This window comes from Cnephaeus nilssonii (assembly GCF_951640355.1).
Source record: "Cnephaeus nilssonii genome assembly, chromosome: 21".
In the NCBI taxonomy this organism is placed as follows: Eukaryota; Metazoa; Chordata; class Mammalia; order Chiroptera; family Vespertilionidae; genus Cnephaeus; species Cnephaeus nilssonii.
This window is the reverse complement of record NC_137092.1, coordinates 10,936,704-10,962,740: the sequence shown is the minus strand read 5'-3', so window position 1 is coordinate 10,962,740 and position 26,037 is coordinate 10,936,704. Positions and strand designations below refer to the sequence as shown.

General features: G+C 39.7%; 1 protein-coding gene across 1 annotated transcript in view; it reads right to left on the bottom strand.

Moving 5' to 3' along the window:
- NOTCH2 (notch receptor 2) overlaps nt 1–26,037 on the bottom strand; it is a 126,709-nt gene that overhangs the window by 84,854 nt on the left and 15,818 nt on the right. Inside the window, exon 2 of the mRNA XM_079761326.1 lies at nt 5,235–5,316. Coding sequence (XP_079617452.1) covers nt 5,235–5,316 — 82 coding nt within the window. The remainder of the gene's footprint in view (nt 1–5,234; nt 5,317–26,037) is intronic.

The window sequence follows — 26,037 nt, the reverse complement described above, 5'->3', positions numbered from 1 at the left end:
ATTAAGACTGATTGCTTCATATGAGGGCTAAAATGCATGTAAAGAGCTTAACTGAGCACAGAGCCTGGCACATAATAAGTGTTTGATAAATATTAGCTAGCATAATATTCTTTAACTTGTCAAAGATCTGAGTGGCAACAGGAATTATGGCTCAAACTCAAGTCCATTTGACCTACACCCTATGACCTCTCCATGCCACCACGCAGGATCTTCCAGATGCCTCGATCCAGTCCCAGTGCAGACTGAACCACACCGAGTATGAGGCAACAGAGAAAAATCAGCAATACTGATCTAATCTTTATTTAACATTTGGACATCTTTTATCATAGTTTTTTGCATTGATTTTGATTTTTGAACTACTCCATAAAAACATTATTTAATCTTGATTACTGAGTTTTTGGCACCCGCTCACCTAGCCCTGGCCCCAGCCCCTTCACTGGTGGCTCCACAGGACAGTCCATCACTTCATAGGTGACTTGATGAGACTCCAGCAACACTCATTCTGAGCCTCTTTAAGAAGTCCAGGTTCACACACTGATGATTATTACATGGCTTCCCAAAGAAGAGTGAAATAATGTGATAACAATATTCATGAATTACTACCACAGCCACAGTTGTCTGTTACATTGCTACATATGGTATACATAAATAGCATGTGCTGGAAAATTCCTGAATTAATAACTCCTTAAGCATCACATTAAAAAAACACAAACACAAAGATTACTCTGTGAAAGGTATTTAGTGAGCCAAAAGGCAGCATTCTTCATTTTATGGTAAAGATAAAAAAATTATGAAAAAGTGGCCAGCAAGGAAAATCATTAGTCATTAATATTTCATGTACCTTAAAGCTAGTAGACAAATTTTAGGTAAAATGTGACACAAAGTTGTATTTTATAACATATATATAATGACTTACTTTATTTATTTATTTTTAATCCTCACCCAAGGATATGTTTTTAATTGATTTTAGAGAGGAAGGGAGAGGGACAGAGAGAAAAACACCAATGTGAAAGAGAAACACTGATCAGTTGCCTCCTATATGTACCCTAGCAGGGATCAAACCTACAACCTGGGTCTGTGCCCTGACTGAGATTCAAACCCACCACCCTTTGGTGCACAGGACCACACTCCAACCAACTGAGCCAGGGCTATCATGATTTACTTTAAAATGTAGTTTTCAATTAGATACTTTACCAAAACGTAGAGATTCTAAAATGTAATCACCGATCCACAGGATCCTATGTAACTCATGGTGACTTTCCATTGTTTATCAAACACTGTGCTGTAGAAAATTTTGAAAGACTACTTTATAACTATAATTTTTATCATTAAAATTAATGGCAGACAAGGACTTCAAATAATATCAGACCAACTCTCCTGCTTTCAATAAGTATGAACTCTGGACAGAATATTAAAGGTACCAGAGAGCAATCTAAAGCAGGCAATAACTGGAAGGGATATGAGGCTCACAAAAAGAAGAGCAAACTTCCTTTTCCCTGAAGTCATTCCCCAGTCCATGTAGCAGAAGAGGGATAGAGTGCAAGCAGAAAAAGGAAGTCTCACTGGCTGAGCAGTCAAAGGTGTCTGGACCTGTCACAGCAGCTGCAATTTGAGGAGCCTGGACAAGCCAGCACCACAGACAGAGAAGTCCCCAGTGCCTACAACTCCACTCAAATCCGTAAGTGATTCCTGGCTAGGCATGAGCAAGACGATAGCTAGGAGCCAAGAGAACGAAAAAGTTGGAAGGCTGAGCATGGTTCTGGGGAGTGGGAGGTTTGAATTCAAGTCCTACCAAATTAGAGGTGCTTGGGAAACATCCGGGATTGGGGAAACACCTCTAGTTTCCACCGAATCCCCTTAGGGGTCATACTGTGGGAAGACCCGTATCCCAGGACTAAGACTTAAACCATCAGACTAAGGGCAAAACAGACTCACCAGAGCAAAACCCAAAACCAAGTCCTTCACAGGATCGTGGTGGTCTTCCCGTAAGGCAGCTGCCTGCTAGACCAAAACTCAGTGTTCTTTAGTGGAAGATAAACTTTACGATGCATCACTCATGATGTCCAGTAAGTAATAAAAACTACGGTAAGTATGAAGCAAAGAAAAATTGTACCCACAGTCAAGAGAAAGAGATGTTGAGAGAAACACACCCAAAGACAAACCAGATGTTAAGAATTGGCAGACAAGGACTTTAAATAATTATGATAAACATGTCTTAAAAATGCACACTTTGTGAATTTTACAAATAGTAACCTCGCCCACCCCCAACATTCTAGTGTACTTGAGTTGCCCATGATTTTTAATCAAATTGGGATTTGGGGTGGTTTATATCGGAAAGTCTGAGACAAGCAACTTGAAAGTGATTAATGACAGCTAAACTTAATTATATATTTACACCTCCCAGTAGGACAAGGGAGAGAATGAAATGTCTTATCTCTCTGTAGTGACAGGGCTTTACTGAGATCTGACAACAACTATTTAGGAGCAATAATTGAGTTTTATGCAAGATTACACAGGCTCTCCTTGCCTGGCATCGCAATATAATCACAGACTGACTGCCTACTTAGGCTCCTAACAGTGAAAAGAAAAAACAACAACAGTTGAGCTGTGTACAAAACGAACCTTTGCAAGTACTTATCCTCATCTGTCAATGTGATCTTAACCAAGGATTTCTATAATTTCTGTAAACAATCATTATATTTTAGCTGAATCAGTAACATCAGGCTCTTTATACAGACAGATACCTCCTACTTTAAAACGTTTTCCATTAATTTCCACTCCACCCACCAAAGGAATTTGGCTTTAACTTTCTTAATCCACCAAGCAATCTCATATAAATAAAAGATAATCATATGCCCTGCATGTCTGATGTAATTCTTATAAACCTGCTAAGTGTTCTAATATTCATTTACCATTTTGCGAAAATAATATTTACCGAACAAGCTGGATTACCTACCTTTTTTCCCCAGGGAAAAACAACATTGATGAGGATACATCGGAAGGTCTGTAAGTAGATGTTATTTTTGCTTAACATTCTATGGAGATTCTATGGCCTGGGATTGCAGGGATGGCTGACTTGCCTTCCTGATACTGTCCTTGCATTTCTCATATCCACTTATGCTGACACTGTCACTCCTGAAGACGCTCGTTTATTTTCCTCAGGTAGAGAAACGCTCTTTCCCCCCAAGTTTAGTTGTTCATATTGATCTCCCAAAGGATGGCCTTGCTCATTTTTTTTTCTTACTGAGCCTTTCTCAGAAAGCTTGTTTCTCTTACAACAGGGTTGGAGGACACCTGAGGGACCCACCCAGAACTATATCCATAAGCAATCCAAGCCCATCAACAATGAATAAGTATCCAGGGACAGAACTCAGGCCGCTCCGTTTACGTCATTCACAAAGTGAGTGCCCTGTTCCCTAGCAGTGCTTCTTCCATAAACTGGGGGCAACTGTCTCTCACCTTGGTTGGAGAGTTGGAGACTAGCAGCCCACAAATCTGTTTGCTCCCCAAAGCAATCCTTAGTGTCCTTTCCTGGTAAGTGCTCAGAAATTGGTCTCCTCTAGAAACCATCTCTCCCTATGTCGGACCACAAATATGTAGGCCAACTTTTAGACCCTATTTATAAGGTGAAATATCTCCAAATAAGTTGGAAGTAAACGAAATTGCCTACCATCCTAGATGCTATGTGAAGCAAATGAAATTCTTGGAGAGGACCGGTTTCTTCTGAAGACAAATAGATTTTTTAAAATGTGGACAATGGTATCTATTGAGCACTTTTTGGTTCAAGAAACATATTGCTAAGCACTAGCTACATGCCAGGCATTATAACTATACAAAGATGCATAAGAGCAGGACCTCACAAGCTAGTAAGAGAAACAAATATATCAACAAATGATCATAATGTAATGGGTTAACTATCACAAGAGAGCTGAATAATAGAATAAAGCAAGTAACTAAGACACCAGATGCCAAAAAGGGACTAAACAAGATTTCAGTGGCTGATTCTAGGTATTAAGTTCCTTCCCTTTTTATCTCCAGTTGTGCTTCCATTCTTAAGAGGAAAATGTATCACATGTTTCGAGGTGGGTTTTTTTTCCAGCCAGAAAAACTAAGTAAACAGCACATAATCAGTTACATAAAAAATTTCATTTCCAATGTTATCTTTATTCCAATCCAAACAACCTATTGTTAAGACTCACTGTCATCACAGCTTAAAATATTTTCACTTCAGTGAAGAAGAAAATTCCTTCTGACTTGGAAAAATTCTCGTTTATGACATTAAAGAACCTAGATCTTGGTGAGAATGGACTTAATGGGAACACATGTCATTATTATCTTTATGGTATTTGATTAAATATCCAGAGAAGAAACAAAAATGTATTGGATAAACTCCCTTACAATGTTTAAGTAAATACCTATATATATATATATGTATGTACTAGTATATACATTATAAAAGTATTAAAGAAGATAAATTTCTTATTATCAAGTCTTATTTTCCATGATATAAATGCTCCTATCAAAAACTTTCAATTGAGGTAGAAAGCAAAAAGGGTCATAGGAAACCTAGAAAAGCTATTTATGAGATGATCTAACTAGATGGTTGGAGAAAAAGAAAAGTAATACTCTCAGAACTAGCCTATGCTCCCTAGTCCTGTTCCTCATCCCCATTCTTGTAAACCCATATAATGGCATTTACCCACAGCCCCTGCTCCTACCCCATCCCGACAAGTATGTGTGCATCTTCCTCCTGCACAGTCTCTTTCAGAATTTTTACACTAGAAAAAGAGTTTCATGTGGCTATAATATTCATGAATATTAGGCAGAATTAAAAAGTTAATATCTACTTAGTTTGGTTTAAAAACAAGATCATAGCTAACATGTTTAGGAGAGATTGTAATGGTGTGCCTTAAACTGAAACATGTAGGAGAATGCACTAGTGTATTAACTAGCCTAGTTAATTAAAAACTAGCGTTGTCATTCAAAATTACTCACGGAAAAGTATCTTTCATAATGAAAAAGATAACAAGAAGGTAATAAGGAGTTCTTATTAGCCGTCTATCTGGCCCCCATATCCTTTCATCCTCATCCATAGTAGAACTACATCAGGAAAGTTAGAGAAACCGTAACACTTCACAGAAATAATAAAAATAGAATAGAACTGAATATTGCCCAGTGTCCTAATGAGATAAAATAAAATATATGAAGAAGAAATAGCACAGAGAAAAACTTACTTGCAGTATCCTGTGCCATTGTGGTAGGTAACACATACTCCTTCATTAACACAGAGCTCAATGCCGTCCCGACATTGCAATGCTAAAAATAAAAACAAACACACATTAGAAATAAGTCACTAATCATAACCCTCAGACATCAAAGAAATGTTATCCAATCTAAGTCAACATTCGTTCCCATATCCAACCTGATCTGGGTTTCCTTTTAGAGTTTTAATCAGTGTTTTTTTCTTTCTTTTGGCTTCTGGGGTCAGTGTCTCTTCCCACAATAACTGTTTTGTGGTCTTGAATGATGCTTTTAATGATCTGTGCCTGGATTTCCCTAGCTGTTACATTCATATCTCCCAATGATACTAGGGAAATTCAAACTATAATACTCATGAGAGGCCATGAGCATCTTGGGATTTGGACACTTCAGGTGAGTAATGCAAAGATTCATCAATACATATTTAGGAAGACCAGGGTAGATACTAGATCACCACCATATTAACTATTTAAGCCTTCAGGTGAGGCTTCAGAAAAGGTCACTTGAGGAAGTAATCAGACGCATCAATAATATTCATTCAACAAACTATAGCTGAGAGCCTGCTATGTACCAGGCATTATGTTAGGATCCAGAGGGGAAAGGAGAAGTGGAATACATAGAGAAATATATAAAATATAATCTCTAACTTTAAGGGGAATAGATCATGAATAAAGATTGCAGAGAAAGAGGAAGGGGATCAAAGTAAAGAAAATGAAAAAGTTCATTTATACATACAGATAAAATAATAATTCTCAAATTCTTGAACCCCAGTCCCTTTACTTGGCAACAATAAGGCACTTCACCACCCTAATCCCTCCCAAAAACAGGCTACTCAGAAATAAACAGCGAAAGTAGAATGTTTTGTGATTTAAGCCAAAAGAGGAGGAAAGCTACCCAAAGTCTGTCACTCACTTGCTACATAATGACAATACCTTGATTGTTTAGCTTTCAGAGTTGGAATTTTCATCAACAAAATATTATAATTCTAATAACCGAAAAGGCAAGACAGAAAGAAACCTAGTCAAAAATCAAAATCAAAATGGAAGTCCATGAACTTTTTCCGGAAGATTATTAAGATTTCCATCTCCTGGGATGGCTCATGTATAAATACCTGAAAGCAAAACTGAGAAGTCTCCAGTTTGAGCTTCTAGCCACACCACTCTGTGACTAAACTGCAGTATCAGAGGCTCTAGGCCTGCCCTTCCTGGGCATCGAAACCACTTCTTTTCCCAGCAAGGCCCAGGCACAGGCTGATGTTAGAAAAACTCCTCCATGAACGGATACTGCAGAAGATCCCTGTATTTGCCCAGTACTCTTATCAAGTGATGGAACTGTTTGAGAACATGTTTACGGAAATCTCATCTCTTAAAATAATAATACTTAAAAACAGTATTAACAATAGCAGCTAACACATAGCACTTACTAAATAGCAGGCATTGTCCTAAGCACTCTATATAGACAAATTCAATCTTCCCTATAAGCCTATTGAGACAGTAGAGGGACTTGGGCCCTGAAATAGAAAATACCAGGTGGCTAGGAAGCTAAGATTAGACCAGGTGGCTGGAAGGAACGCAAGGACGTCACCATCCCTCCAAGAGGTAGCTGATTTTATCGCCCTTCTGAATGCCTTCTTAATCTACTGACCCACATGCGAAGCTGATCATGGTCTGGCCGCTACACGACCTTCCTGGGGTAGCAGCAATGAGCAGCACCACCATCTTGCCCCATAGTGCAGGGGCAGAGACAGTTGCTCAGCAACCCAACAGGAGGAGAAAGTAACCATGCCCTGACATGAAAAATTCCAGTCCCCAAACCCCTCACAGGGCCGCCTCTTTGCGCAAGCCGACCTTTTTGCGCAAGCCCACTTTGTAAAAGCAGCCAAGCAGAGCCAGACCCGGAGCCAGTTCAGGGGGCCTTCCTTTCTCTGTGCTGACTCCCTTGTGCTCCAGCATAAGCTTAATAAAATCTGTCTGGAAATTTTCCTGGGGTTTCCTCTCTATTTCTATCTTGGGGAACCCAAGAATTCTAATGCCAGTAACAGTATGAAGTAGTTAATTTCATTATGCCCATTTCATAGGAAGGATAAGTAGCCTGCCTATCATCACACCGGTTAATTAAAGACCCAGAATTTGAACCTAGAACCTCTGAGTCCCACCACAGTTTGTGCTCTTCACTGCAGTGACCCACTGCTTTCCACTATCGGGCATATTCCTTCTCAGGGTGGGCAGGATAGGCATTATCACACCCATTTACTAGAAAGTGAAGGCCGAGAAGGTACAGTGACCGCCTCACAGGGCATCACACCACTAGTTGGCAGTGTTGGGCCTGGGACCTAGATCTCTTACTGAGTCCAGCCCCTCTCCATGACCGCGGTTGGGATCACACAAGCACTCCCTAGGCAGCAGCCTGAACAGGCAGATTCAGGAAAAGGGTCATCTTGTTGTCTATATCCCACTTCCCTGTAGGGCTCGAATGCTCTCTCTTCCCACACTGATAAGCCCAATGCAACAACTATAATTAAAACAGTTAATGTCAGGTTATTTCCTCCATACCAAAGTTCTCAAACTGGTTTTTTTTTTTCATTCACTTTGGACACTTTTATTAGTTTCAATGAGAACTTCCTGACTTTTTACTGTTGTTGTTTTTTTTCTTTAAATAAAAGAAGAAAACCTCACAGTAGGAAAGAAATGTCCCCCAGGCAGAGAGCAAACTGCAACTTTGTCCTCCCCCTGCAGGGATCCTGGTGCAGTGAGGGAGTCAGGAGACTGAAATCCTGCCTCTACCACTCACTAGCTGTGCTACTTACTACCAGCAAAGCACAACCTCATGCAGGCTCATTTCCTACCTGCAAATCAATCGAGGCTGAACTAAATGCTCCTGAAGGTCCCCATGTGATCCAACAGTGACACCTCCCTCATTAAGAGCGTATGAGCGGCATGCCTAGTACCTGGAGAAATCTGTCCAGAAAGGCATAAGGACTCAGTGGCCCATGACTCAGAAAGCCATGGGTGCAACAAAATAAATAAATAAATCACAGCCTGTCCCTATTAAGCATCCTGGCAAATCAATACAGCGACAGGTTCAGAGAAATACAAACAACACAAAGTCAACATGTGGCAATCAATCTATCAAATAACTTTACAGCCTAGCCTTAGTGAGCCAATCAAATTCAGTGACCAAAAAGGAGGTGGGCTTACAGGGCTAATAATTAATGCCATCTGGCTAATCTGTAGGGTCATGCTACCTTAAACCTTTAACATTTACTAAGCCACGGTTCTCAAACTTCCGTGTGCAGCGGAATCATTTGGAGGGTGTGCGGGACCTCAACCCCACAGATGGGGACTCAGTGGGTGTAGAGGAGGCCTGGGAATTAGCATTCCTGGCCAGTTCCCAGGTGATGCTGATGCCATGGGTCCGAGGAACACTTTGAGAGCAACTGTACTCAAAAGAGTGTCCACTTTAAGGACTCCCCTAAAAAAATGACATAATCCACTGGAGGTCTTGGATGATCCAGATGAGAACACATTGCCTGAATATACTAAGGAAAAATAAAGTAAAATTTCAGACTCATGACTTTGCCTGGGGGCTATTTCTAAATGAATACTGTAATTATTTGCTACACAAAGAGAAGTTAACACTTTGATAACTCAAAACCATAACAGTAACTGGGAAAGGCCTCATTTTAAAATTCAATTTATTTTTCCCCCTCAATGTAAAGCATATACATTTAAAAATAAAATTGAAAGCAGCTTTCTATTTGTAGGGTAAAAAACCAAAATGCTCAATTATACCACAGTTGGAGAACTGATGCTTAAATTAATGTTTTAATAGACTCAGAGAAACTAGTCATTCACAAAAAGAGTAACTTTTCCCCAAATGTTCATCTTAAGCCACATATGGCGGTCATGCAATAGATACTGGCTGACTGAAATCAATCACATTGTGTGTGTGTGTGTGTGTGCGCGCGCGCGCATGCCCACTCCCTTCCCCACAAGAGGCAAAAAGAAGGAGCAGCAGATTTTAATTTCATCACTCCATCACAGGGCAACATGACATAAAATCTAGAAGCCAATTTCCAAGTTTCACACATTTTCTGTGCAGCATTATTGGGAACTAGTCTTCTAATACTCAGAACATAACAGAGCATCTATGATGTACGGTACAGGCCCTGATGTCAGGGATGCCATGGCTAACAGAATTCTGTTAGGGAAAGACAGCTAATAAATGGATAAATAAGCAGTCATTTCAGACAGTGGTGACAGATTCTGTTGGAAACAGAACCAGTTACCGGATACAAAGTAATCACAGAGGCTGGGTGCATGGGACCCAGGAAAGGCCTGTGTGGGGAGGTATCTTTAAGCTAAGGTTTAAATGAGCAAGAATCATGGAACTATGGAGAAAGAGTAACCCCAGGCAGAGGAAACAGAGGAGAATGAGTCTGCTATTCCAGATTCATATGCCTACAGACTGTAAAGGAGGTAGAAGTAGCAGGAGTAGTAGAAGGCCAGGGAAGCAGGTAGGAGTTAGATCACAGCTTTTCCTCTAGGTGAGGGTAGACTACTGGGTTGCTTTAAGCAAGGAAAATGACACAGTCAGACGTAGGTTTGAAAAAAGTCAAGATTAGCCCGACTGGCATGGCTCAGTGGTTGAGCATCGACCTATGAACCAGGAGGTGACAGTTCAATCCCCAGTCAGGGCACCTGCCTGGGTTGCGGGCTCGATCCCCAGTGGAGGGTGTGCAGGAGGCAACTGATCAATGATTCTCTGGCATCATTGATGTTTCTATCTCTCCCTCTCTCTTCCTCTCTGGTATCAATAAAAAGATATTTTTTAAAAAAGAAAAAAGTCAAGATTATACAATGTTCCAGAGATCAACCTATTTTTCTTTTTCTTTCTGATTTAAGCTTATTCAAATCACCCCTTTTTAGACTAGGCTGAAGATATCCATTGTCTCAGTTCCCCCAAAATGGTAAAGATTTCAGTCTAATTGCATCGAAACTCCCAGAAGCACCACTTGCAATGCGTCACTCCACCACTCTCTAATCTAGCGATTTTAAACCTTTTTCATCTCATGGCACACTTAAACTAATCGCTAAAATTCTGTGGCACATCAAAAAATATATATTCTGCTGACCTGACCCAAAAAATACGGTATAATTTTGATTCATTCACACTGGACGGATATTGTTGTGTTGGCTGTTGTCATTATTTTTCATTTGACAACCTAAGGGAAAAGAGGTCAGTGCCCCTGACTACACAGTCAAGTACTGCCTGTTTTAAAAAACCTTAAGGCACACCGGTGCGCCATGGCACACTAGTTGAAAATCGCTGCTCTAATCCACAATGGCTTTCAGTCTTAATTCTCAGAACTTACTCTCATTTTGGCTTCAGGAGACCAGCTGGCAGGACTAGGCAGGACCTTCGCACAGTGCCAAGCTAAGGCGTTTGTTTTCTTCCGGGGATAAGCCATTTCTTACTTCTAGTCTAAGCCCTCATGCTCACCTACAAGATGGCAGGCTACCTCTCCTGTCCGGTCGGAGTCCCACCACTGAGTGCTGTCTCTTCCTTGAACAGATCACCACTGAACTCGGTTCCATGCCTCCACGTGTGTTTCAGCTTCCTCTGCTTGCTACTTCCCCCTTAGTATCAAAATTGTACTCATTCCTCTGAAGCCCAGTCACCCCTGGCCTTACCCACAAGGCCTCCTCTTGCGGGTTCTGGTCCTCATAGTCTAACCCCTACTCCCGTCACACACAGAACTTAGCATTTAATTCTTTACAGACTTCTGCTTTTTCACTTTTAAGAACTAAGAGGATAGAAAACATTTCTTCTTTTCTGGAGATGTGAGACAAGGTAGTTTAGTGGCTGAAAGCACAGATACCGAAACTGGGTTTGAATTCTAGCTCCACCATTTACTACTACCTGCCTACCTCTGGATCCTCTTTGTACTTCAGTTTCTTCATCTGTAAAATAATCTCTCAGAGCTCTGGTAAGCATTAACGGAATTAATAACGTACATTAAAGAGTATAAAACAATGCCGATACATAGTAAGAGCTCAAAAAGCCTAGCTCATATAATAGGTACTTCCATTCTTGGTTGCACGGTAAATGGCATCTTTAGGGAAACCCGTTACAGCAATGCAACCCCAGTTTAAACAAACGGAGGAATCAAGGAAAAATAGAAGAGCCCTAGGCAATTCAGGATATAATACCAATAAATGGAATAAATTCTTCCCAGTTGCCATCAGTAGCAGACAACTACTACAAAAAAAAACCTGAGGTCACTGCTCTTAAAAAAAAAAAAAAGGTATAGCACTGTAGACATAGGAAGTGATTTGCAAAAGGTAAAATAAATTACATATGAGCAAAAATGCCATTCAATTTTAATACAGTTCTATTAATATTTGTTGGACAACTACTGTGAGCATGGCCCTCAACTAGGCATTGCACAGAAATCAAACAGGAATAAAGCAATTCTTATCCTGTGGTCTATACAATCGAATGGAGGGAAGTGAGGAGTAGGGACAGAGGGGCTGTGACCTTCTCAAAGGACTCTAATACGAAGAAAATAAAAATGGCTTCTATTCTAGTCCTTTAGCAGATTCTCTTAGTACCAATCTCAGAATCACTACAAAAAGGACATTTAAGAAATGAACCCTTGTTTAATACTAAGGGTAACTCAGTCCAGACAAGGTGTTAGTATTTATTCCATTTCATCAGCCTCCATTGTATATACAGGTGAACACCTTCTCCAGCAAAAACGATTACAGCTCCCTTTATTGCAGTGGTCTGGAACTAAGCCCACAGTATCTCCAAGGTTTGCCTGTAAACACAACTGTAAACAACAGAATAAGCTGTCACTGATTTTAATCAGTTCCAATGCCTCAGGAATCTGCCCATTTAGAGACAGGCCCAAGGTGTCCCAACTTGATGGAATCATCCTAAAATGTTCTCTAGGCATTTACCTAGGTTTTTCCAGGGCTTTTCACTCTCGGTGCCAGGCACATACCACCGGTTTAAAAGCCTCCCTTTGTCTTAGGAATCTCCAACATGAGTAATTAAGTCTGCAGCCCAGCAGGTGTAATCTGAGCAGCCTTCAATGTGTTTGACTTGCTGTATTAACATGTCGTCATGCTAAATTGGTATTACTTGTTGCTTTGTAGCCTCTTCAAATGAGCCTGTCTGCTGTCTATCTCACATGATTTTTTTTTTCATCCCCTGCTCCCTCGGTCTGCAGTGTGGTATCCGTGCTCATATCCACGGCTCACCCAAAGACATGTTAATGCCTTGAATGGTTGGGCTTCCTGAAATACGTGAAGAGGAGGGGAACAGGGCCCTTTTAATTTTCTCTTCGACGTTATGCAAATTTCAAGTAGCAGCATTTGAGAAAGATGATGTCTGAGTTGATACCCTGGGACTTTGGCTGTGGCTGGCTGATGTTGCTTCGGGCACATGGTGTCTGGAAGAGGCTCAGGAAAATTAACAAAGCACCGTTCTCTGAAATGACTGCTGGCATTATTAACAAAAATAGGAGAATTGAGTGCAGACAGGGAGACCTCAGGGATTTGCAGTAACTCTTACAGAACCTTGCAATTTCAAACAACAAAGCTTTCACTAAATTTTTATTCCATTTTTTGGGATCAAGCCATGAAAAAAAAAATACAAACAAACAGAAGAAGTGCAGAAGCCTCAAATCCCAAGTGGTACATTTAAATAAAAACAAAATGAAGAAACATCTGTCTTCCTCCTTGAAATTTGTCTTGATTAAAAGGCAAGTCAATGCAACAAGGGAGATACCAATTTCGTTTTTCTGATAATGTTCCAAGGACTTCTATGCCCTTTCCAGATACCATCTAACAGAAAATGTGTTTCCTACTTAAGAGATGCTGATACCAGACCCATCGAAATTATTAAGACTTAGCCTATAGGGTTCATAGCAAAATATTACTACTTTTCAAAAACAGGTATGCCTTGATTTAAGAAAATATAACCAACAAAAAGTGAAGTTATAATAACATAAGGGTATTTTTGACATCACTAATAGAATTTTTGTTTCATAAAGATAATCATCGTAGAGTTCCTCCCAGTGAGTTGATGAATCTAGAATAATCTTTGATTTAAAAAATTCAAATTTTGTCATATTTTATAATATTGGATTTATTTCAGAAAACAAAATCCATCAATATTTGCTGTGCTATATTGTCACATACTATGTACTATGTTTTTCCTTTTATTTTTATGTCTTCTTAGAGACTGCAGAAAATTTTAATTTATTTGTGAGCTAAATTTTAATTTCTCATTTTGAGGGATGAAAATGAATTTAGTTCTTCTATATGAAATTCAAGATTTGAAAAAAATCCACATATACTTATAAATCTGATGTGGCCAATTTGTTAATGGTCAGCTCTACACACATGTACATCCTTCCATCTGGAAAAGTCTGCCCCTCTCTTCCTTTGTTCTCTACCTTGCTAACTCTTACTTATATTTCAAACCATAGATAAAGCAACTACATTGTTTAAGAAGCCCTCAGAGACCCTCCAGTCTGATTCAGATGGTCCTCCTCTGTTCTCCCACTACATCCTAGACAGATGTGTTATAAGTCTGGCTTTCCCATCTCTCTTGCCCACCTCTGTGCAAATTCCCTAAAGGCAGTGACCACGATTGGCTCATCTTTGTATCCCCCAGGACCTTTGTGGTCCAGTGTTTGGACCACAGCAAGTATACTCAGCACTCATAAGATATTCAATGAACTAACTCTCCGTAACTAAGACAAACCTATGAACAAACTCAACAATCAGTTTATGTGTTTGATATATTCTAAGGCTCCAATTTTAATAAGCATAGGGATACCCAAATGTGACTGTGCCTACTAATTCTGGTTTCATTTTGTGTAAAAGTAGAAAGCAAAATGAAAAAAAGATAACATGGTACAAATATCCTGGCCTATCCCAGGATATAAAGTTAAGAGTGGACCTATACTTTTCTAATCTTCACAAAACTAAAACATCTTTGGACATTCCTGCCTTAAAATTTGCATGAAGGAAGACACACCCGCCCCCACCCTTCCCCTTGAATCTTAGGCCATGTGTATTATGTTAAGAAATTATTAAAATGAATTGAATGGAAGCCAAAATTTACATCTAAATGGCAAATGCAAAAAACACAGCAATAAAAATTCCAAGTGACTAGTAAGCTAGGATAGTATGTTTTCATTGTACCATACCATTTCCCCCTGAGGAGAGTCACTGATACACAGCCATAGAGCAGGATGCACCAATGTGACCCAAAACAGTCTCAATGCATTGAATTATTCTCTACACAAAAGGCTTAGTGGTCAAAAAAGGCCAATCAGAGGTGTTATTCCATTGTCTTATCTTATATCTATTATCTGCTCTGTTCTATAACCTACATCTATTCTGTTATCAGAGACAAATTCTGCCTGTCACCAATTTCCTGTGCTTTTAGTAAATGCTCCCTTTTTAAAGCGTTTAAAAGACCATTTTGTTAAGTACAACTTCATTTTTTTAAAAAAATCCCTTAATTTTAAATATATGCTTTTAAGTACCCTTGCTGGAAAAGAATTTTATAAATATATATAATCTTCTTGATACCCACCGAAAAGAAACGAAGTGTTCTTTTAGCTTAAATTGTTTAGAATGCTTTTTAAATGGAGTAGACAATTACTATTGTTTGTTAATTTAGAGTAGACCCCCCACAAAAGAAAAAGTTACAAAAATATGTTAAAAATGAAAATGGAAAAACCTAAGATTGTTATATGTTATTATATAAAATCATAGAGACTTCCCAAAACCAAATGGGGGAAATCCAGAGAACAGACTCAGATTTCCCCATAGGCATTCTTCTCTACAGCCTTTAAAAAACAAAACAAAACCTTGGTTGGTAGCAATGAAAGCTACCAAGAATTGAGTCAACAGGACACCTTAATCCATGTACTGTGCTAATGGATGTTCGGAGTCTGAGTCTTAAATAAGGACCCACTACATGTAGAGCTAACTGTTCTGAAGTCATGGTTTGCAGAAGATAAGGTCCTAACATTCGGGTTATTTCTATATTATTATCTGGGTTAGAGGTTCTTCACCTTCAGCAAAAAACTAACCCTATTCACCGGAGGGCAATATTCAACTCCAAATTCCTGCACACATCACTGAGAACTGTGCAAACCCAAGAGCTCAAAAGGTCCTATAAACCCTTGGCTCATTCCCAGAATATTCCAGATAAGCATAGAATTTTCTTTCCAGCATTGCAAAGAAAATATCTAAATCTGCAAATGGTCAATGCATACTGTTCCCGTTTCCAAAGAACATGCCTGGGGCAACAAACTTGGAACACAAAAGAAGATAGCAGGAAAGTATTAAATCTTTATTAAATAACCAGAAGAGAAAAAAACACATGAAAGATAGCCCCAAACTTCCATTTTTATTTCGTTTTGTTTTAATTGCTGCTTTTTATGTTTCTTTAAACACAAATCAATGCCAATTCACACCAAGATTACTTGGGCCCCATGGTCAATAGAAAAAAATAATGTACACTTAAAGATAATTGATGAAGAGTTCATAATTTCAATGCTCAATCGATTCCTCTTAAATACCCCAGTCCTCCAATTCCATGAACCTTTCAACTACTCATATTCTTTGTTGACTGAGAGTGTAAGCAAGAATTTATCTCCAATACTACTTAGATTTCTGTGAAGTTGTAGAGTCAGTTTAAAAATAGCCTAGCACACTAATAGACAAAGATCTGGTTTGCAAATGCTCATGTCCATTCTTGATCATTCAATTGCTGGATGAGCAAAGAAAGGCAGCAAAGACAGAAGATTGGTACACCAATCAATGACCATACCGGAATTAAAACTTTCCATGTTTGTGTCTTCAAACATGGGAGATCTAGGTTTCTCCATTTCTAACAATACCTGATTCGACAAACCTAAAAGTCACATTGCCTTTGACAACGGTTGTTTGTTTGTTTGCTTGCTTGCTTTTGGGTCTAGAGAGGCCAAAAGACTTCTCTTGTTCCAGCTTCAGTCTAGAGTTCTCAGAAAGAGCAAAAGAAATAACCTAAACTCCAATATATTAAATTAAAAATTGGGAGAGTAAATCCTGTAAGAGGTGTTGACTTTCTGGAGCCCAGCGCTTCCCCAACTTTCATAAGAAAGTCATAAATTCCTAGAGGAATTAAAAAAAACACACAACACCATGCAAATGCCCTGGCTCACACCCCACATTTGCTTTATGGCCACTCCTCTTGCCTGGCAGCCCAAGGGAGTTCCAGCAAAAGACAGATCTGTACTGGGCAACACATATGCAATGCCTGCTCCCCCTACCTTCATCCCACTATGATGCCAGGCACATGGTGAATGCTTGCAAAATGTTGGCCAAGACAAACTGTTGAAGGAGCAGGTCAGTAGTTTTCTATCTCCTTCCAAGAGAACATAAACAACTCCTTAATTTCCCACAAAAGAAGACAAAAATAAAATCTGCAAAATGATAGTTTATTCTAGCTTTCTAAGATCACAATGACCTGGCAGAGGAGATAATTTAATCTCTTTGTTTACCACTCTTAAAATACTCTCCTCAATAAAAATTCATTTCACTTTGGGGACATGGGAGTGACACTCGTGTTAAACAAGAGGGATTTGCAAAGGAAGTTTTACCAGTTACACCACTCAGGCCCAGTGGGAATGTCCTTCTCACTATCAACTCATCACATTAACAGGATTAAGTCCTTTGGAAAATCGGTATTAAAGCAAGTAACCCTCAGTTCAAGCAAAGGGACAAAGGACTTCATGAATGTGGTTATTAGTGCAGTGCTAGTGATTAAATAACATTTCTCCTCCTCCCAGCAAAGCACACATTACCTCATCGAAAATATTTAAACCAAGGCATTGTAATCACTTTGGCTTTGGACCTAAATATAAGTTACTATAGAAAGTCTCCAAAACTCTAAGTTTTACATTAAAAATGTCAAGTGAATCAAGTGGCCTCCCCTCAATATAATCTGGCTTTATAATGTTAAGACAATAACCCCAAATCAGCATCCTTCCAAAGACACAATACTTTACCCTCAAGGCATAACTCTAATGATGTGAATTTTAGTAACTAGTCAGTCATGTCCTAAATTAGTTGGCTGGTCATTGTCCTTCCAGTAAAATAAGAGTGACAAGTACCTATCCTAGCTCACTGCAGAGCTGGTGTTGACTTGGTAACATGTATTTGGGAGTAACATCCCAGCTTCTTCTAGTGGGCAGAGATTTTCAGCTGATTTCCATCCATGTTCCCAGCTCAAACCTACAAGTATTCTAAGTCCATTGTGACACTTTGGCCAAACAAATCAGAAAGTAAGCTCACAACCCTTGATTTCTCAGCCCTGAGCAGTCTGAATGAACCCACATCAATTAGCATACGACTATGCTATTATAAACGTTCCTTAATAATTTACAAACATTTTCAGACACTCATCTGATCCCAACAACAACTCTGTGGGGCAAGTGAATTGGTATTAGCACTATCTTACAGAAGAGGAAACTACAACTTAAAGAAATAAAGGACTCACCCAAAGTCATTCAAGTCAAGATGGCCAAACCAGGCCTAGACCACAAATCTTTTACCCACTAGTCCAGCATCCTTTCACTCAATACATCTGTTGAGATGCAGTTAGAAACCTGATATCCACCCAGACTTGCAGACCTCCATAGTATACATTTGTGACTATAACATTCTTGTGTAGATAAGCACCCCCGTACTAGCTATGTACATAAAAAACACACACCAAAGATCAGCTAATGAGCACATGCTTGTTAAAAACAAACCAAAGACTGAGTTCCCAGGACTGGAGGGGCCACCAATGCTGCATTTCAGGGCCCCTCTTCACAAGCATGCCCTAATAAGGACTGACATCCATTCATCAGGATCCGTCCTACCTCCACAACAAAAGAACCCCACTTTTGAAAACTTGCCAACTCTAGGATTCAATCTACTGCTATATATTATTTCTCAGGAAAAACACAAAAACAAACTACCCTGTGAGGTAAGAGAATGAGTGAAATTGTATAGTGTGCTTCCTTTGTAAAATTGTAACTAGATACCATTTCTTCTCAATAACAGAACAGCATCGCAGAAGCAAAGGTAATTATGGAACTGGAGCGTAACAATGATCACACCTCATCTTGACAAGATTTTACTCTTAAGAATGGTGACCGTATTAGGAATAAGCAACCCATCACTATTTGATAAAGCATACCATAATTTAATTGATAAGAAACAAATCCTTCAAAGGACACATCTGCAGTTAAGTTGGTGAAAACTGAACCGCTGAACAGGAAACGTGTGGCCTGCTATTCAGAGAAGGCGGGTAATAACTAATGTGGTAAACCAAAAATGCCAGAAGAGATAGAACATTTTCTTCATCTGGTTTGTTTCTCTCCAGTTAATAAAGGAATCAACTGAGAGAGGGGAAAAAGACAAAAATTCATCTCCCCAAACCAAGAAATAACTATCCAGACACATACCGGTAATAATATTGGCTCCCGCTTGAGGAAACCTCAGACAGCTCACAGCACTATTTTTCCACAAGGCTCAGTACACCAGACTCTTGGCTTCCAAAGTCAAAAGGATACATTTCATCACTACAGTTTGGTATAATGTTCCATAAAATCCCACCTTACTTCATGTCCGCACCACGGAAGAACTGGAGAAAATGATGACATGATAAAAGAGATTACTTTTCTGTTTCCTTAGGACATTTTTTTTAAAGAATATCTGATGTCATATACCAGCCCTGGTCCATGAACTGGTGGTTGCATTCAAAATAAAGTTTTAAACGACAATCAGTCGATAATAAATACTATGCCCTCCAATTCTGGAAATCTGATGCCAGAAATCTAAGCAGAAAAGGGATTTTTGAAAAGTCTCAAGCAAAAAGAAAACAAAGTGGCTATAATTGAGACAGAAAGGAAATGGGCAACTTCTTTTTTTGCATCTAAGCCCCACTTCTGAACAACAGCTGTCTTTGCTCAGCTGGAGGAAAACCACAGGCCCTGGAATAACTCACTTAACGTTCTGTGCCTCCTGATGCTAAAATGACACTGTTGACTCAGTAGGCCATGTGCTTGGTTTAACTCGTTTTTCCGGTAACAGTAATGAACGGAGCTGCTCTAACATTGAAATGATTTGCATTTACACAACTGAAAAAAAATATTTGGTAATACCTACATATATAGAATACATGTCCCTGAGATTGCCTGGCTCTGCTGTGTCGCCAAAGTGAGTTTTACCCTCTCTCTAATTTGCTCTCCAGAGTCTCTCCACAAACAAAAAATGGAATTTCCTCTAATTACCAAAATAACCTTTCACTGCATTTACTCAGCATGTCTTTATTTTAGCTCATCCCCATAAGCCAGGGCTTCCAAACTCTGAAATGAAATAAACTATTTTCTTTACTTCTTTTTACAAGTCTTGCTCAACTTTGAGCGATATTGCAAAAGACCTGCAACAAATCAACAAATCTTGCATAGCACCAGGACCATTCAACAGCATTCCATAGGAGAGCGTTGCAGATTCTCCATTCTACTACGCTGTCATTTCTAGTTTGTCCCCTGGTTAAGGCTGAAAGAAAAAAAAAAATTTTAACAGCAAACATTTACCAGGTTCACTACTATAATGGTGGGGAGGGAAGGCTTAATGCCATCAAACAAAAGTTTTGCACTAACACAGACCATGAAAAGGAAAGTTGTTCATTGTCCTTAGATCATAAACAGCATTTTTTTTTTCTCAAGGAGAGATTCGACCTAATTCACAAACATCCTCCATCCTTATCTCTCCCACTCTGGGAAGACAGCTTTTTAATTCAAAACTTCAATTCAAAAACTATGTCGCAGAGGGACATTAGAAATATTGCAAGTAAAAAAATGTATCTAATGAAAGAACCAATAGCTTTGACATTCAAGTCTTATGGGCTCCATCCCCTGTAGGGGGCTTGCAGAAGGCAGCCAATGGATGTTTCTCTCTCATCGATGTTCCGATCTCTCTTTCCCTCCCCCTTCCTCTCTCTCTAAAAATCAACAAAAACATACCTATTTTTTAAAAGTTATGGTGATGATTAATAAGAGCAAAGTCATTATTACTAAAAGCAAAATTCCAAAAGAAAGTAAAATAAGTAGAAGGGAACTAGGAAAAGGAACAGGCTTGTCAATAACCAGCAGGACTGATAGCTGGTTAATCCTGGCCTGTGCTCACTCAGTTCCACAAACGGAGGGAGTTCTGTGTGCTTTCTTCACAGTGTCCCTAACAACTGTAACAGCACCTGGCACATAGTGGACACTCACATACTTGTTGAATGAATTAATTAATACATCTGGAAGCGCTCCTCTATGCACTAGAAAAGCTGTGAAAAAATTCCAGCCAAGCTTGCATAGCTCCTGTTGCCCTAAAGCTCAAACACCTGAAATTGCTCCAAGTCTATGGTTCTCAAAGTGTAGTTCCCCAAACACCAGCAGCATCACCTGGGAACTTGCCAGAAATGCAAATTACTAGGTCCCACTCTACGCCTACAGAATCAGAACCTCTGGGGGTGGACCTAGCAGTCTGTGTTCTAACAAACCTCCCAAAACTTGATGCACACTCAAGTTAGAAAACCACTATTCCAAAACATGATGACTTGGAACGGTATGCAATCCCATGGAGCCACATGTACAGCCAAAGGGACTCCTGGGAAGTTCATTAGTCCTAGGAACTAGTTACTCATCTAATCCAATCAGGACCCTTTAGAGCCAGCTATAACCTCCAGGGAAAGTTCCCAAGAACTGTTTCTCCTCTTCTGCTTCTCCTCAGCTCATAGACAGGAGCCTCAACTTAGACAAAGAAGCCCTTTGAAACAATCCCTCTAACATTCAGCACAAGGCCTGACTCTTAAAAGAAATGCAAAATCTTTTTCTTAAGTGGTCTCTTAGCTAAGTATGTTCCCTGGACTCACACTGTCCCATATCAAGACTTCTGATTACAGGCCCAGGGTGCTTCCTGAAACTCTACATCACTTCTCAAAAGACGAGCTAGGTCTCACAGCCAGTGTGCACACCGCAATCTAGGCACTGAAGTTATATGGCACTGCTCGACCAATACTCACCAACACATTTGACCTCTTGCCAAATCGATGACAACCATTAAGCATCCACTTTGTGCACAGATATGTGCTTCAGAAAGAAGGTAAATATTAAAACTCCAAAATTAATGTGTTGAAAAATTAATGTTTTGTAATGTACTGATAAATCAAAGAACACATTTGTATCACTGGATTGAGTCTGCTCCCTTCAGAAAGTCATGGAAAGCTTACTAATTTCTATAAAACCTTAATTTTCCAAAAGGCCCGTTAGTCAGAAACCCTGCAGTGCCATCAGACTCTCATTAGAAACAACAAGATTTAGAGAAAACACAACGATTTTTATCAAAAGGAAGAAAATATAACTACCTTCTTTCCACTCTGGAAAGAATTGCTAACATACCGTCCAAGGGCAAAAGGGTGCCCTTTAAGAACAGAAAGATCCCATATTTTTGCCAATGAAAGAATCATCCAGTTACACACCAAGAGCCAGACCGAAGATCTGGCACCTACAGGCTGACTTTGGATCAGGCCCCACAGGGTCTCTGCCTCAGTCTCCACAAATGAACATACAGCCTCGTCAAAGAGATAAAGCACACGAAAGTGCTTAGGTATTGCGAACTATGAGATATTATCTTCTCAACATGCAAATTTATTCCTGTGAATCAATTCCTTCCCTCCCACTCACAGTGACCAAAATGATTTCTATTAGAAAGTGCTCATAAGTGGTTGACAGCAGTTGTAACATTAACTGTAAGCCAGAATAGATACTGAATACTTCTGTACTCACAAAGCAGCAGGAAACCACAGACATGACGTCTCTCAAATGACAAAGAGGTATGTTAGAAAAATGACCCAGAGTGCTTTGGCCCTTCCTGGTTTGGGTTGGCAAAAATTCGAACTGGAAAGTCATGGTATTTAAGAAGGGGAAAAAATTTTTTTTAAAGGAAATTTTATTAAAAACAACAACAATAAATAAAGTGAATTACTTCAAAACCTCACAAAAGGGTACATTTAAAGAGAAGTTTGGGAACAAGGGGTTGGGAATGGGTGTGTTTTGTCAGGCCTGACTTCCCCTTTACTATGGGCACACTGTCATTTCATGTGGCCCCAAAGAAATAGTGGAGCCATTACTGTTGCTGATAATGACGACCAGATGTGATGGGATGATTGCACATCACCAGTTCTCAGACTCAGGTCTTGTGTAATTGGGTGTGTCGATCGATGTCAGTCCACAGATGGTTATTAAGCTAGTTACAACTTCCCTAAATCTTTTCACTAGACCTGAGCAACATTCTAGATAGTTATTTTCTGCCAACTGAGAATAGGCACTATTACAAAATAACTTTTAAAAAATAGTTCCAAAGTTTATTCCTCCCAACACACACACACACACACACACACACACACACACACACACACAGCAGGGATGTTTGTTTAATTCAAATATTCACAGTGTCAAATTTGAAATTTTACCAAACCTATTAATATTCCTTTACTGCAGTGAATGTAACAAGTCGATTCATTTCAACCTGTCATAAATAAAAAAATATATAATCAAGTCTTAATTTTCTATGAACAAATGATATGCATTCTGGATAACCTATGTGCCTCAGGAGCAACTCTGCTATCAAAGCTCTCAGGATGAAGGAGCATGGGGAATCCCAGCTCTCATGATATGCAAGTGCCAAATTCTTCCTGGTGAGAGAGGTGCATGGCCTCGGCGTGGCTAGAGGGCAGTGGCCTTCAAAGGAAGCTCTCGGCTGACCACAGGGCCCAGCCAAATGTCCAGCTGGCTTGCTGGAGGAGTCAAAATGGTCCACTTGGCATTCTGTTGATAAGGTGGCAAACCGTCAACAGCGGTCCTACACTGTACACCTGAAAGCACGTTTGTGGAGATGGCCCCCTGGAATGAGAAGCACAACTTGTGAAATGCACTCTGTGGCAGGGCGAGCGTGCTTTCAGACAGTAATAGATGTAAACAAGGCAGGGACTCATAAAAGTTAACAGCCTTAGAATTAGTAAGCTACACTGAAGTGCAATGTGGGAGCTTGATCATTTTTCTTTCCCCATGAACATTTGGCAGAGTTAAAATTTTACCCATCATGCATTTTCTTCCCTGAAATATATCAGTTACAGTTCCCACACAAGCTAGCTACGCATTTCCTTGTGGGTGTATGTGTAAAACTACCATAACAAAACATTTTCTATTTCCTCATTTTGATCAAAAGGAAAGACGAAATGCTGAAGTGCACTTAAATGACAGCGCAATATTAACAAGCCTATCAGTGCACACAATTCATATTCTGTTTAAATTTAAAGTTATAAGGATGAAGGAGAGAAATGCCAAGAGCTGTGAAATGAAATTACATTATGCTGTGTGTTCTTGAGAGACCTTAAACTTTAAGGACAGTAAATCACTCCAGGCCACTCAGGAAGAACTAAGGCTTAAAAACAGCCGAGGGAAGGTTCTCAGAACTAGACATCGGAGCACAGGAGCTGCCTGTTTGGGAACATGACATTGGGGGTCCACTGCAGAACATATGGAAGGTGTGATGAGTTCAGCTGAGTCAGCCACAGGCATCAGGGACAACCGGTTACTACAGGCATAGAATCTTGTTAAGAAAAGCTAATGACCCATCTGGGGAAAGAATCCTCAACTTCTGCTTCATTGCTGACATGCTCTGACTGAGGCAGCTAATCAAACAGAAAGGAAGAGAATCCTTTATTATCCTGGGGAACAGAAGTCGGCTTCAGGGGCATTCTGGAGGAAGCAATGCGGTATAATGAAGCAAGAACTACTGCCCCAGAATCTGGGTTCTAATCCTGGCTTTATATACTCCCGTGTGGTCTAGAGGAATTCCATAAGCTATCTGAGACTTAGTATGCTCATCTGCAAAATAACATCACCGGCCCTCCTTCCTTAGCAGAGTTCATTTGTGGCTCAAATAAAATCATGTTTAGAAAAGTGATTATAAAACTGTCCTACACTGTACACCTGAAAGAACGTTTGTTGAGATGGCTCCCTTGTCACTCCCTTGTCAGAAAGCACAATTTAATGTAAAATATCATTTTATGTAAAACTCCCAATCCTAAATTCTGTGAAACAAAAAAATCCTCATCATCTAGCCCAGAAATGATAAACTATTGATCACGTGATTCAAATTAGGTCCCATAGAACTATAGTACCAGCCCAGCCCAAATGGAGTTGGGAGATATATGTGTGTTAGGCCAGTGTAGTCACCTTAAAATGTTTTTGTTTTGTTTTTTTTGGAATTTCTCCATTGCTCTCTTAGTGTCTCAACAATGCTCAGGAATTACAAGCAAGAGTGATAATCTCCTCCACCTCCCCTCGCCTTCTCTGGCACAGAAATCCGACATAGGCCACTTCACATGCCTGATTAGATAAGCTTTCCCAATGCTGAAAACCAACTGCTTCTAACATTTCAAACCTGATTTCCATGAAGACTCAGGGATGAAAGATCGAAACAAATAAGCCGATCGAGCAGATCCTCCTTATTGAAAGAGTTCTCCAACTTTGATTTGAAACACTAAATATCTTTTTCTATGAATCAATTGCTTTTGACATGAAAAATGCAAGATGCTGCAAATTATAAGCAGACGAACGTGTGTTAATTCACAGACAGTTCATCTATAAACTTGAAATTGCTATAGTGCTTGACTCTGGTTTTTAGGTGACCCATAATCTTGTCCTGGCAAAAGCAGTGTCTAAAGGGACTCATTAAAAGAAAACTGAAACAAGGAGGTCCAGAGACAAGTACTCCCAGCCTGTATATTCCAAACGGGGAATTACCAGGAGGCTAATGAAGTTCAAAGTTTGGGGCCTCCGCACTTGAGTGCCTATTTTGTGCTCAGAACCACGCAATTAAATGTTATTTCCAACATTTACAAACGATTCTGCAAGTTAGGTATGACTACTATTATTCCCGATACATAAACAAGGGAACTGAGACTTAGAGAAGTTAAGTGGCTTGCCCAATATCCTTTGCTAAGAATCAGAGCCAGGTCTAGCTGAAGTAAAAATCAAAATGGAGTGGGAAAGGGTATCTACAAGTCATTCCAAGAGATAATTAAAAACAAACAATCAACTTTCGCTGTTTTTTATCTCTTTCATTATCCTCAATATCCCTGGACATTCTCTCCTTCACTATTCAACTGGCAGCTGACACAACTAACCCTTAAAGAGGAAGTCCAGTATGTTTGCAAGGGCCCACATGTCTGAGCACTCATATGGAGGACTATATTTCAAAACAGAAGGGATTATCTGTTGGTATCAAACATACTTCTCTCATGTATTAGTACAGACAACCATCCGTTTTCAGTAACAAAGGGGATAATAATAAGGAAAAAGTTCCCAGAAAAGAAAAACCAAGGTTACCCGCATGCTTTTTCTATAATGGTATGTGTAGAAATGCCGCACGCAGTTAATTCCAAAGTTCCCAAGCCAAGATGGGTTAGTACTGGGTAGTTTTAGTAATTGGCTATGTCCATTGTTCATACGCTGAGGCATTCCAATCATTTTACATGGTCTCTGACGCCCTTTTCAGAACGGTACAATAAGAATACAAGTGCACAGTCAGGAAAAAGCGATCTGGAACTGAAAGAGCCGGCACAAATATGACTCTGGATTGCCATCTTCAGTCT